Genomic DNA, 13,830 nt, shown 5'->3' on the forward strand with positions numbered 1-13,830 from the left:
AAGAGTGGCGTTAAAGAGGAAGAATAGTTCACGGAGGTATCTAGCTGGACGTTTCGAAGGCCTACACCGTATGCTGCAGTAGAGTATTTGGCATAGAGAGCCCCAAAGTTCCCGTTCAATAATTAGGCCTTCGCGTAAGCATGGTAAAGACAGTACTATAACAGGATGCTTAAAAAGCACTCCGGTGGACAAACTCTATCCCTTAGCAGAAATCCCTAGAACTCTCTCAGAACCTAGAACTATCGGAGCGGAGTATTTCTCTGTCAAGAACCTCATTGTGTATCATTGTGAATTAGAGGCCAGCAGTTTACTTGGAGAAAAGTGGAGTCCTGGCTCTCCCTTTCCTTGAGAGTGAGTGGTGGATAGACACCGGAGTCTCTGGAGAATTACAGATAGGGATTGTCTTGAAGAGACTCGACTGCTTTTGTTGAGTGCTTTATTGGGACTAACTACAATATTTAGCATAATTTTACTTTACAAATTTTGCTTACTCTAAGAAATGACAAAATTGCTTAATTTATAAAATATTATTTAGGTGATACAGGGTGTATCACTACAGTCTCATCGGGGGAAGAAGGATAAGGCCAGAGAGAATGTCCTAAGTCCCCAATATCATTAAGGCTCAAATAGATCAAGGCTGTATCTCGACAGTATTTAGCTTTTAAAATTTCATAATAAACGATGTGGTACTGGATATTTATGCAAAGGACCTCTAACTGATGAAACTAAACTCTAACAGCTGAATGTTGAATCGAACTATAAAGATAATTCGAGGATGATCCACCGTTTTCTAATGTTTGAACGAGAAATAAAATAAATTTAAACAGTGGATTAACGTGTAAGCCAAATATTAGACCCCGATTTCGGAGGTCTTTCCGAAAATACTGTTAAATGATACCAAATTGTTATAATCTGCACTTTAGTGGATTTGAAGAAAAGAAATAAGGCTTTCACTCTATTTACAGCTTCTTAAAAAGCCAATTTTGCCTGAAATAAAAAGAAACATCCACAATACGCGACTTCAATGAGTCGCCACTGAAGTAGGAGTCGCGGGAGTCGCGCTTTTTTGCACCCAGAAATCATGCACATTCTCTCACATCCACAATATTGATTCCTATTTTATTTTAGATAATTTTTAGCATGTCTGGTAGTTCAAGATTGCCAAATAACGAGAAAATGCCGTGGAATCTTGCTAAATCGAACGAAAACATTGACGAATTGACATTTTCTGGCATGCCAGAAAAGCCAAAATATGGGGTTGCGGTATGACAAAAACAGCTTACGCCAAAGCACTATTCCACGTTTCTGCATACGAAAAAATATTTAAACCTAGCTTTATTTTAACTCTAGATTAACGCTAATCTGAGGTTCAACTGAAGTTATTCTTGGTTTCAACATTCAGCTGTAAGTAAATTACAATTTGGGATAAATCTTCTCGAGGATCAGCCTGAGTCTATTTGGACCCGCCATTAAATAATTTTTAATACAAGAATTTGAAAAACAAAAATGAAGTGTTCGAAGTCAGAGTGTGTGCGAAACCTGAAAGCTTTCCCCTACAAAAATTCCATTCCTCTAATATTTATTGAAAAAATAACTCGAAAAACTCTCTTCACCGTAACTTGTGCATGGGTTTAAAAAACCTTAAATTACGAAAAATCTTCAATACAAGCTTTTCGGGATAAATCAGATTTCGAAAATGAAAAAAATTCTTTATTTAATTAATTCTGTAATTAATTGAAAAATTCTGAAAATGCCATTCAAATCACGTAAGTGCGATGTTCTTTTCATATTATACAGTAAACTATTTGCCTTGTTTATAACGTGAATTTGATCTTAGCTTTTGTTTAGTTAATAATTTTATAACTTGCTGAACTTAAACCTTGTTCAAAAATAATTTGAGACTGATTCAGAAGTTGGAAATTGAGTTTTTGTTTCTCGCTTTGATTTAATTTTTCTTTTTGTATCAAGACTGTCAAATTATCCATTTATGGTTGTCAAAATGTATTTACAATTTTTTTGGAGATTCGAAAATCCCACCATAAAATTCAATTTTAGTTTCAGTTCGATGGAAAGATGAGAGAAAATCTAGCATTGCAACCGGTTAAGGAATACCTACTATTTTTCGATCGAATCGAAATCCACTTAATCGAAAAGGTGTGAAGAGAAAAACAAATTTGAATGAGTTTAAATTGAAATCCCCTAAATCGAATAGGTGCACGTGTAACATTCTATTTTCTCTCAGTACTGTGATTTACGGAAAAAGTGTAAATGATATCTGTATTTAATCGAGTAGAATAGCCATAAAAATGGCTTTCTCAATTGCAAATTAAATGCAATAAATTGCAATTGATTCCAATTTGCTGGTCAATTCAAAATGCAAATTGTCGTAACTCTGCTAATCCGACTAAAGGCACAAAATGAATGGTGATTAAAAATCAGATATAAATTCATTAATTTTCATGAGTTGAGATTTTTTCGTTTTAAAGATTTTTATTGTTCAAAATTATCATAAAATTTTCATACTTTTGACTCTATTCTGGACAAAATTAGAGTCAGAACAAATCCTCATGTACCATACTCAGGAGACAGAGAAGAGATGAGATTTACAAATAAAGCATCTACATGTTTTTTTTTTAGTATATTATATTATTCACATATTCACAACATAGTGAAAATGTTCACCAATTTCCCGACGGAATGTCAGTTAGATTACAAATTTAGCATGGTCTGCAATTCATCATCCTAGGAAAAACTTTGGGGGAAAATAGTGTGAGAAAAAGTCACACACGAAAGGAATTTCGTAACCTTGTCTATTTATCCTTTAAAGAATTTCTGCTTCTGCAGATGACTGAGGATAAAAAGAAACCTATTTGCCAATTTTTCCAACAAATGAAAAACTTGCTGAAAGTTACGGACTTTAAGACGTAGAAACTTTCTCTCCACAATATCTCATTTTCTATGCACAAGAAATGTTTTGCCAAAAATCCCAATTTATCCTCAGGGACACAAATTGAATTTGATTCTGTCGACAGAATAAATGTCATGAAAATATCATATTTACTTTTGCGAAGAGAAAGGAAAATTCATATATACGCTATTAATAATGTAGATTGTGAAGCACACGTGATATGCAACATGTTACAAAATATTCTCCAACATAACAATATTTCTACAAATTTTCCAAAAATTAAAGAAAGATATATATTGTGAAACTAAAAACTTTGAGAATATAAACATAAATGTAATTTGTTGAAATATGAGTTAAACCAATAATTTTTTTTTATTTTGAATATTTATTTTTTAATGCATTAACACAAAAATCGTTAAATCTTGAATATTTGATTTGAAATTGTGTTAGGAAAACTTTAGTGTGGAAAGAGTTTAACAAAAAAATGTAATAGGGGAACTGTACTAAATTTCGGCCAGCATGCAATTTCGGCCATTTCTTTCCTTCTTGCAATTAACATGATTTTTAATTTCTGCATTCTCTAGAGATTATGAGGTAAAGTGCCCTTAAGTCGACCGGTTCCTCAATTTGACCGTTAGAGTTATTTATTCAATTTATTTATATTGGCACTAATCTAGTTCCCGGCTAGTGGCCTTCAAAGTTGAAGCCAATTTCTTACTTTCACATACAAATGCGTATGGGAATTTTTCTCCACTCGTGATCATTATGCTAAATATTTAAAAAGTGAGAAGTTTTTCCGTATTTTAAGATACCTTTCCGTATGGAGGGATAAATATACTAAATTTTTGTTTAAATAATTTTTTTTTTCTTGGACCACTGTGACCTGAGTCCGAGATCAATTTAGGAACTGGCTTCTAATAGCTCCGTATAAAAAGGCCAACTCGCCAGGCGCTTGGCACTAATATTTGGCATATGATCTAACATTAATAGATCAATTATTCCATAAATAAATACGATTCTGTGACAATTTGATAGAAATTTACCATTAAAACATTCAAATATTGACCACCGGTCGAGTCGAGGAACCGATCGACTCGGGGGCATTTTACCTTACAATGAAAAAAAAAAACAAAAAATGTTGTAATATGTAAAACTTTAAAAGAACTCCAGGTCCAGAAGATTAAGGTACTATGAAAATCAAGGTGGCCGAAATATTACTCAAAGTTATGTCTATATTTTTATTCATTTCAAAATGTATTAAGAATGTTTTCAGAAGAAACAAAGACGATAAACTATTTGAAAGGTTTCAAGAGAACACTCCTTAAAAATAAGTAAACTTAAGACTTCGGCGCTTACATGTAACTATGCCGAAATTTGGTACAGTTACCCTAGATTACTCGTATTGCGAGCAGTTTTTATGATTTGTGATTCTTTGCAGGATTTTCAATAAATATATTAGTGATAAATTATAGTTTGTTTTTATTTATTTCAATAGTGAATCATTCTTTAAATTCCGTGTAAAATTTAGCCGCACAATTGCGTATTTTGAGTTAAAAAAAATGCCATTTTATGAGCGTATCTTCAGTGAGTTAACGTTTACTATTTCGGCCACACCTTTTCTTCCTTAAAATTCTTATTTAATTTAGTTCTTCTTCAATTTCTAGGTTTTAAAATGTCCAAAGAAAAAAAACAGCATCGCCTCTGTGAAAAAGGCCTTAGAAGACTTCCGGAATGGTAAGTCGCTTCAGGTTTTCAGGACCAATTACACGGAAGATCTCAGGGCCCTGTGGATTATGTAAATGTAATAAACTGAATATTAATATAGGGTAAGTGTGTCAAATTCCGGCCAGTTTGCAATTCCGACCACATTTGTTCCCCAAAATTCCATAAATTTTTAGTTTTTACATACTCTAGAGATTATACAACGCAAAAAAATAACAAAAAATGTAGCTTCGACAAACGAGATGACGTGAAAAAGACATTGGCAGAATTCCCAAAGGACAAGGAACTATGAGAATGAAGGTGGCCGAAATAGAGCGCCAAAGCTATGTCTACATTATTATTAATTTTAAAATGTATTAAGAATGATTTTAGAGTACGTAAAGACGATAAACTGTCTACAAGGTTCCAAGCAACACTGCTTAAGAAGAAGAAATAAAAAAAACTATTTGTATTACAAATATTACATTTCAATCTTTAGACTTTGGCGCTTGCATGTAACTGTGCCGAAATTTGGCACACTTACCCTAGATATACTTTTTAATTCCTAATAACTGTTTTCTATAATAATTATCTGTAAGTCAAAATAAAATGAATCGTGGACAGGGAAGATTAATTAAATTGAAGCATGACGGAAAATCATCTTCTTCCTTTGTGGAACAGGGCACTATTACTAAGATCGCTAATTACAGAATAACGTGTTTGATTGCACAATAGAATTTTCTATTAGCAGTAATAGCCAAAAGGAAAGCATCCTTTCTTACGAATCCCTTTACATCCATTAGTCTGGAAGACCACAATATAAATGATTCACCAAAGATGAGTATTCAACGAAATTAATGCACAAGGAAAATACAATATAACTCATTTTCCGAGCTCCTAGAAAAATTAACTCAATGTTCGTCTATATTTCCCTGAATGTGTGCTACCTATTGTCTTTTTAATGAAAGAAAATCTCAACAACGAGGTCTTGTAACAAATTGAAGGTAAGAAAATGAATTTATTCATCTTGTGAAAAATTGCAAATTTCCACAAATATCCCACGCGTTCATCCAGTTACACGGCAGTAAAAATTGAAATAAATTGAAAATTCCATCTCGTAAATTTTGTACATTGAAGCTCTGCAATGTGTATAAAAAGCATTACAATTTAGCATAAAACGATATACTTGAGAAGCCTTATTTCTTTTTATAAGTAAACAAATATGTTTTGCAAAAATCGAATTGTTTGCCGAGAGGCTGATTTGTTTTTATTATTAATTTCTTAATTTCCTTAAAAGTGTTACATTTTATTGTATTTCTTTCAAGTACAAAAATATCTTGTAATACAATCGAAATGCAAATTTAAATGTTCTTCTTTCAAAATCAAATTTTCCTGTTTTGGACATTGTTCTTGGAATTTTCCACACCAAATTCTTTAACTCCTACAATGGATAGCAACGAATTATTTATTGTTGACTTTTTAACTTTGTAAAATATTAATTTTATTTATCTGGCAATTCAATGCTGTCTTTCTGCATGAGGGCACAACGAGCAATGATAAGAAGAAAACTCATCAGGACACCATCTCTAGCAGCCTCCATCCACAATCTTGTTCTTTTGTTCTCAAGACCCGTGTGATATCTTGTGATTTGGAGAAAAAGTCTCCGTCCCCTAAATTTTAATCTCCATTCATTTTTCTCCTCTTTAATTTCACGAATAAACACTTCCTTCACCCTCTTTACGATACTTTAGGACACTTTTCAGCTGCCTGTTGGACTTGAACTGACAAAATTTGAAAGAGAATGTATAGATATATTTATAATGACTTTTTAAATGTATGAATCGGACATAAATCGTTCTTTGGGCTTAGGGGTTCAAGTTTAGGTTTAATCAATATACAAATCCCATATCAATATTCCTGCTACATGATATCCTTAAGGTTAAGATATCAAATTTTAAAGTTTCCGACTAGTGACACTTTTTGCCCCAGATAGGGGAAAGTTTATTTCCTCATAACTGCATCATTTTTAGATGTAAAAATATATCAACTTTTTTTAATGTTAATTTTACACCATTTTAAGGGTAAAATTAACATGGAAAAGGGTAAGTTTAACCCATAATATAACTAAAAAGCATAATATTTACACCGATTTCGGATCAATACTGCAGGGTAAAATAAACATTTCCGGAATGTTATTTTAACTTTTCCGGATTTCTCTCAGTATTCGAACGATTTATACTTCGAACAATTCATTTTTCACAATGTGTTATAAATTAATTTGGCCCATTACTTTTATTTTAATATCTAGTCCAATGCCTCAAATTTTCTAAAAAAAATTTATGGGTGAAATCCATAAGGAACATATAGAAAAAATTGAATTGTCCCAAGCTTGAGTCGTCCGAAGGTAGCGCGCTTTCCCCTACTCTTAAGGTAAGTATGCTAAATTTTAGCATAGGGAGAATTGGATCACCTTTGATAAATGGGCTTTTTCTCCTATTTTTAAATGAAATTGAGCCTAAATTTATTATAAAGGTACAGTTTCATAAAAAAAAGTAGGAGAAATGGGGTGGCAATGCATTCCAGGCTTTGCGAAGTGCTCGAGCTCGTGTCTTAGATGCTATACCTCAAAAGTACTTTCGAATCACTTACCGTTTACCGGGTTTTAACCGATTTAAACCGATTCATAAATTGCTCGAAAGATTCGCCAAAATAGTTTAAAGAGAAATAGAATTGATTTTCGGACGAAAATTACTTATCGGTTCACAATCACAATTGGTTCATAATCTTAATAGGGGAGAGTCAGCCCTTTTGGCCATGTAAGCACTTTTGGCCACCTAAAGTAAAATTACATTGTAAGGCAATTATGAGTTTATTTAGAACAGGAAAATGGGTCTTATTTCGTGATATCTAATCTAACGAATCAGAAAACCATATTTGATTTTGTATCGACTTGATTAATTCTAAGTTATTGAAAGTAATTCTCGACAAGGTAAACAATCACTAAAAAAAACATGGGATTCTTAAGAAACTTTTTAATGTTAAGAGAAATTGTTTTGCATTATTTCATATTTTTGATGAAAATATTTGGTGTTATTCAATGAAAGTCCATTTCTTATTTAACTAAATTTTATTGTGATATCATCCTTAATAAGATTTTCTAACAAATTAAATGAAAATCAGATGTGGCTAAAAGATCTTACTTTTTCGGTTGTGTAAGTACTTTTGGCCATTCATTTTCCCGTACATTTTACACGTGGCGCACCTCGCGGATTTCAGTAAACACAACCGTGACTTTTGACTGATTTTTACATCAAATAGAAAATGTGCAAAAAGTCGTTTAAAATACTTTAATAATTACATAAAATTGGTGTTAAATAAGAATAGGACTTGTGCTGTGTATTTTTTTCGAAAGCTATTTCTTCTATTATTTTATTAAAATTCTATTGGAAACAAGTGGCCAAAAGTACTGAAACATGCATAGTTGCACAAAATGCATTTTTCACTAAAATATCCGAAAAATTTTGGGAATTCTCCTGGATTATTAGGAATAAACGGCTTTAAGCTATCTTTGTACAAAATTTCATTTTACTTAAATAAAGATTATAAAAATTACAAGCACATGAAACCGTAAAGTAGCCAAAAATACTTACTCCACCCTATTATATTTTTATAGCTGGTCCATTGCCTCAAATTTCCAGAAAATAGTTATGGGTGAACTCCATTAAGAACGTAGGGGAAAAAATTATATGTCCGAAACTTAGGCCAGCTTCAGACTGGAGATTTAGCCCAGTTCCGGAAGGTCTCAAAAATCTAAATAACAAGCAATTTTACTGATTTTTCAAAATCTATTAGATCATTTGCCCTTAATACCCAATTCTAAACAACAATTTCCTAAAAAATCGTGCCTGATAAGGAATTAGAGCATTTAAGCCAGATAGCTAAGCCTTAGGTCTGAAGTCCGTATTAGGGCCTTGACAGACCTGAGGATTAGCCGAGAGATGGCTTAGCGTAATTATATTCGAAATATTGATTAAACTGTATTTCCATAATTTTCCACTAAGTCGTCTCTCGGCTTAAGTTGTAAGTGTGTCTAGGGCATTAACGTCGCCTGAAGGTAGAGCACTTTCTTCTACATGGTTCCAATCAAGCTCCTGGCAAGTTGGCCTTTTTATTTGGAGCTATTTGAAGCCAATTCCTAAATTGATCTCGGACTCAGCTCACAGTGCTCCGAGGAAAAAATTTATTTAAACAAAAATTTAGTATATTTATTTCTCCATACGGAAAGGTATATTATAATACGGAAAAACTTCCCACTTTTTAGATATTTGGCATAACGGTTGCGAGTGCAAAAAAAAATCCCATATAAATTTAAATCGAAGTATGAGAAAGTGACTTCAAATTTCAGGTTCCAATGCTCACCGCTGCAAGCGAAAAACAATGTCATTCACGTATAATTTCTAAGGGATATTTTCAATTAAAGCTTTTTAAAATTAAGGTGTATGAGAGATAGGGGTTAAATTCAGGCTTCGTCAGACTTGGTTAATTTTTCTAATACACTTGGGTCTTCTATCCAGCTGACGTGGGGAAAAAATGACGTTTGGGTTTTTGAATCTTACTGTGAATTGTTTTGAATTGTACTGTGTGAATTTATTGTCTGTCGAAGAACAACAAAATTTTCCCCGTGTTGTGTTTATACTTCATTTTTTATCACAATTATCAATAAAAAATTTTGATGAAAAGAAAATAACATTTTAATTTACATTGAAAAAACTGCACGTTTCGTAAAAACGTTTTGACAACAGCCAGTGTTTGACAGCTGTCAACAGCAGGGGAATTCTGTAACAGTGTGACAATGCCATATGACAAATTTAAGAATTTTCATGTGCTAAAAGCTCCTTGCAATGGATATTTGGTGCTTACTAGCTTTAATTGTTGTTCTGCTCTCAAATTTATCACGAAAAATTATGTGACGTTGTCATATCGTTACAGAATATCTCTGCAGGATATCGAAGTGCCAGATGACAAAGAGTTGAGTGCACAAGAATAATTCGAAAAAAGAAACAAACGAACTAAACTCAACACGATTAATATTTAATAATAATACCGTGTATATATTGTATAGTCATGCTTACGTGAAACTGCCCCATTCTCCCTTACGTCAAGAAGTCGTAAAGACTTTGTTTTTTAAAAAATAACAGGACTTCGATGTATGTTCGAAATTGTAAGATATATCGAATCCTTTGAAAGTTGTAAAATGTTTATCTGATAAATTTTGTATTTCGTAAGTGCGGTGGCTTGATGGACTCTTGATGGACAAATGAGAACAAACAACCTCAGAAATCTCCCCCACCTCTGTTCTGACCCTTTCTTCACAGTGGAATCAATTACAATCCCTCTGGTTTTCATTTTATTGCGATTAGACACAGAAATAATATAAATTGCAGACATCAATCGCGTGAAGGGTAAGTTTAGTGAATTCCCCTCGGAGGGTTTCTCCTTCTGACTGGGGAACAGAAATTGAGAAGGGTGTAAGTTAGAAGTAGGGGAAGATCGTCTAGTAGAAAATATTTTCTGCCCTTTATTCTTGAATGATATTGCGACTGTTCCCTGAAACATTGTATTTTGGTGGGGAGAAGGAGAAGTGCTTGGACACGCGTGCCAAGTAGGAACCCCTTATGAGGGCTATAAAAGGCAGAATACAGCTGACTTGTTGTTCAGTTATAGTCGTCGTGTGGATAAGTTTGGTCGTGGAGGAAGTAGCTAGGAGAATACCAAATAGAGCAACCCTTATCAATCTCAGTGAGTGACCGTGTAAAATTGAATTTCCTCCTGTGGAGCACACACATGCTTTCGATGAGCCAAGTATCTCTTATGATTGTGGGAAATTACTGAGCATCACACTACTTCCGGTTGAAAGATAACACTAAATATATGTGCAAAGTGCAGATTTACGAACATTAGAAAAGGCGCTTTGGATATATCAGTGTGCTGAGAGTAAATTTCGAAAAGAACGGACAATGTACATATGTAAATAGAAGAATCCCAGAGAGACTTCTTCAGTTACCTAGAACAGTGAAAGTGTGAAGAAAGACTCAAGGGATTGTTTTTTGTGTGTCTAGAGATTTAAAAGAATTTATCAGTGTTTTTACCCTAGAGCAAGTGTCCTCTTTTTCCTGCACAGCAAAAATGTGGTCTATTAAAATATTCACCTTTGCCATCATTTTGCAAGGTAGGCACAAATAATCCACTATGGTACAATTAAAGGGGTTCCTACAATGCCCGGTAGACTTGAAGAATAACGGAAAAAAATCCTCACTGGTCTATGTTTGTGAAAAATGATCATTGTGGAAAGAAAGTGGAAAAAATGAGGTTACATACTTTGCATCATTTTTCATTCTTCTCCGCTAAAATTCCCACGTCATTTCTAAGAAATCCTCCTGGATGGGTACATTTCCATTTTGTGGACAACTTTCCCAAATCCGAATGTTGTCATTTGATTCAACTCAACAACCTCACGCTCCAAAACCCTTAAGATGGATGTTCAGACGTCTCAATGAGCCACTAAATGCATCCATCATCATTTTCATCCTTATCACATTCACGTCCTTCACAATTTTTCTAGACTCAAATTGCTACATTTCTTCTTCGATTTTATTCTCTCAATCCCTTTGAACACTTCCTTCATTTATAAAACTTCCGTATTTGAGATTTTCTCGCCGGTTGAGCCTTTTGGATTTATAATTTTAATTTATTTGTATGCCGTTAATAATAATCGTAATAGTAGGGGAGACTGGGGCAAAAAGTCACAAATCGAAAATTTCAAAATTCAATATCTTCCAAGATAAATAAGATAGCGGCTTAAAATTTTTTCCATTGATAGATTCCATAGATCTTCTTTGATGTCGTGAGTTTCTTAGAATTGGAAAAGGAATTTATAAAATAGAAAATATCAAAATTTTTAGCCCTATTTTTGAAATATTTTCCTTGAAGAATATGTCAATTATTACCTACTTATTATTCAAAATTTATGCACTGATGATTATTTCCCAAATAATTTGGATTCTTTGAATACGAAGCCGCTATCTATTTTAGAATTTTACAGAGATTCTTCTTTCAAGAAATCTTTTTATAAAGAACGACCACTTGGGGTAAAAAGTAACAAAAGGTTTGGAGCAAAAAATAAGAAAAATCGAAACGATTTATGATGTCTCACGGCAAAAAACGTCATGCCCTGGACACACTTACGACTGAAGTCCAGAGACAACTACCCAAGAAGCAAAATAGCTGCCTTACAGAACCAAGTATTAAAAAAGTCTTTTAGTGCACTTTTAAAAAACTTAAAGTGAGAATTTTCTGTTGAAATTCCTATAGACGCTCTTAAGATCCTTAAGAGTGCGCCACTTTACTTATAGTAATCTCAATGATGGAACCAAGAGCGTTATAAGCAAATAAAAAGATTTTTGGTTCTATAGTGCCATATTTAAGGATTTCTACAAGACTATATTAGGAAAAAAAATGTTTCTTGGGTAAGCTCGTTCATAGCTAAGTCAGTTCCTGACACACTACAAATGAGGCTTAGCACCACAAAACATAACTTTCATGGGTTTTTATGCAGATATTTCTACTGAAATGCACTAATACTCCTCTGAAAATGAAACTATTTGCAATATCATGTCTCAGTACACGTCCAATAATTATTGTTAATTACAATTATTTGTAAGGTGGAAGCTAACTCGCGACTTAAGCCAATTTTTGCTATTCTAGTGAATAATTCTTGTTGTTATACGTGAATTGTAAAGTACATTTAAAAGTAGTTTCATTTTCAAAGGGCTACTAGTGTCCCAGCGAGCACCAAATGCTAACCGATTGCAATTCAGCTGAAAACATATGTATTTTCAGCTGAATTCTGCTAACCTTGAAACAAAATTGGCGATTCAGTGCCATTTCTATATATTTGGTTAGCACTTTTTCTTCGACAACTGCTGATCAGACAGCAAATTTTTGCTAGTCGATTCAGCAAAAATATGCTGAAAACGCTACTTTTTTCAGCTAAGTGTGCTCGCTGGGGTATTTCAGTAGAAATATCTGCATAAAAACCCACGAAATTTATGTTTTGTGAGTGCCAGAAAATGTTAAGCCTCGTTTGTAGTGTGTCAGGAATTGACTTGGCTATGAACGAGCTTAGTCGTCTCTGGACTTTAGTCGTAAGGTCAAACGATTTGCAGTTTTTTATGTGTTTTTTTTCCAAAATATCTTGAAAAGCGTTTTTATCGTTCAGATAGAGAAAATGGTGTTTTACAAAGGTGTAGAGGAATAAATTTCCTATGAAAATATGTCCTGTAGGTATTTTTTTTTTAATTTACGGAATCCCGTAACAAAGAGAATCAAAATGTGATAATATCCCATGCCTGATACTATTTGCCCCAGCATTTTTGAGAATTTTGAGAACAAAATTACCTTTTAGAAAACGGCTCGATAAATGTATTTCCTTACAAAATAGAGGAAAATGACTTTCACAAAGTTGTAGAGCGGTAAATTTCCTATAAATCTGCGCTAATTTGAAATTTCTGGGGCGTTCGAGTAGTTTGTAAAAACATAAAATATCCGTTTTGTGACTTTTTGCCCCAGTCTCCTCTATTCATCGTCATGATGGGTCCATGACATTCAATTTAGCAGCCGATGCCTGTCGATGCTTCGCCACTTCAGAAAGATGTTCGGGTCCGATCCCAAGATCCTCCCAGTTAAGATTCTGAATTTGATCCAGCCACCTTGTCCTAGGTCTGCCCCGAGGTCGACGCCTTGCAATGGCTTACATAGCTTTTCTGGGAAATCTTACGATCGTTATAACGCGTAATAAAAAAGTTTTGTCAAAAAGTTCTTTTTTAAACGAAATTGTCTGCACTGCTGCAGGTGGAAACGTCAAAATTCTGTCAAAAATACAATTTTTACAAAAATTGCTTCCAATATGTTAGAGGCCTTTAGGGAAACCAGGCTTCTTGCTAGCTACATTTCTACGCGATCATTATTATTTTTTCTTTACTCTGAAAAAAGTTTTGTCAAATTAAAAAAAAAAGTTTTGTTAAATTTGTTCCGTACGGAATATGGAATTTTTTTTTGTCAAATCGGCAACCAGTAGGGGAATTCTGCAATTTTCGCGACATTATCACTCGTGAGTTCGAAACCTGACAATGCCAATCGAGCTTTTTTTGTCATTATGAGTT

At 33.5% G+C, this 13,830-nt stretch overlaps 1 protein-coding gene across 1 annotated transcript in view; it reads left to right on the forward strand.

Moving 5' to 3' along the window:
- The first annotated feature begins 10,321 nt into the window (after positions 1 to 10,321).
- The window catches only part of LOC129802299 (opioid-binding protein/cell adhesion molecule homolog), a 67,845-nt gene continuing 64,336 nt past the window's right edge, over positions 10,322 to 13,830 (forward strand). Inside the window, exon 1 of the mRNA XM_055848014.1 lies at positions 10,322 to 10,838. Within this exon, the coding sequence (XP_055703989.1) occupies positions 10,796 to 10,838 (43 nt within the window). The 5' untranslated portion in view covers positions 10,322 to 10,795. The remainder of the gene's footprint in view (positions 10,839 to 13,830) is intronic.

This window comes from Phlebotomus papatasi, chromosome 2 (assembly GCF_024763615.1).
Source record: "Phlebotomus papatasi isolate M1 chromosome 2, Ppap_2.1, whole genome shotgun sequence".
NCBI classification, from domain to species: domain Eukaryota; kingdom Metazoa; phylum Arthropoda; class Insecta; order Diptera; family Psychodidae; genus Phlebotomus; species Phlebotomus papatasi.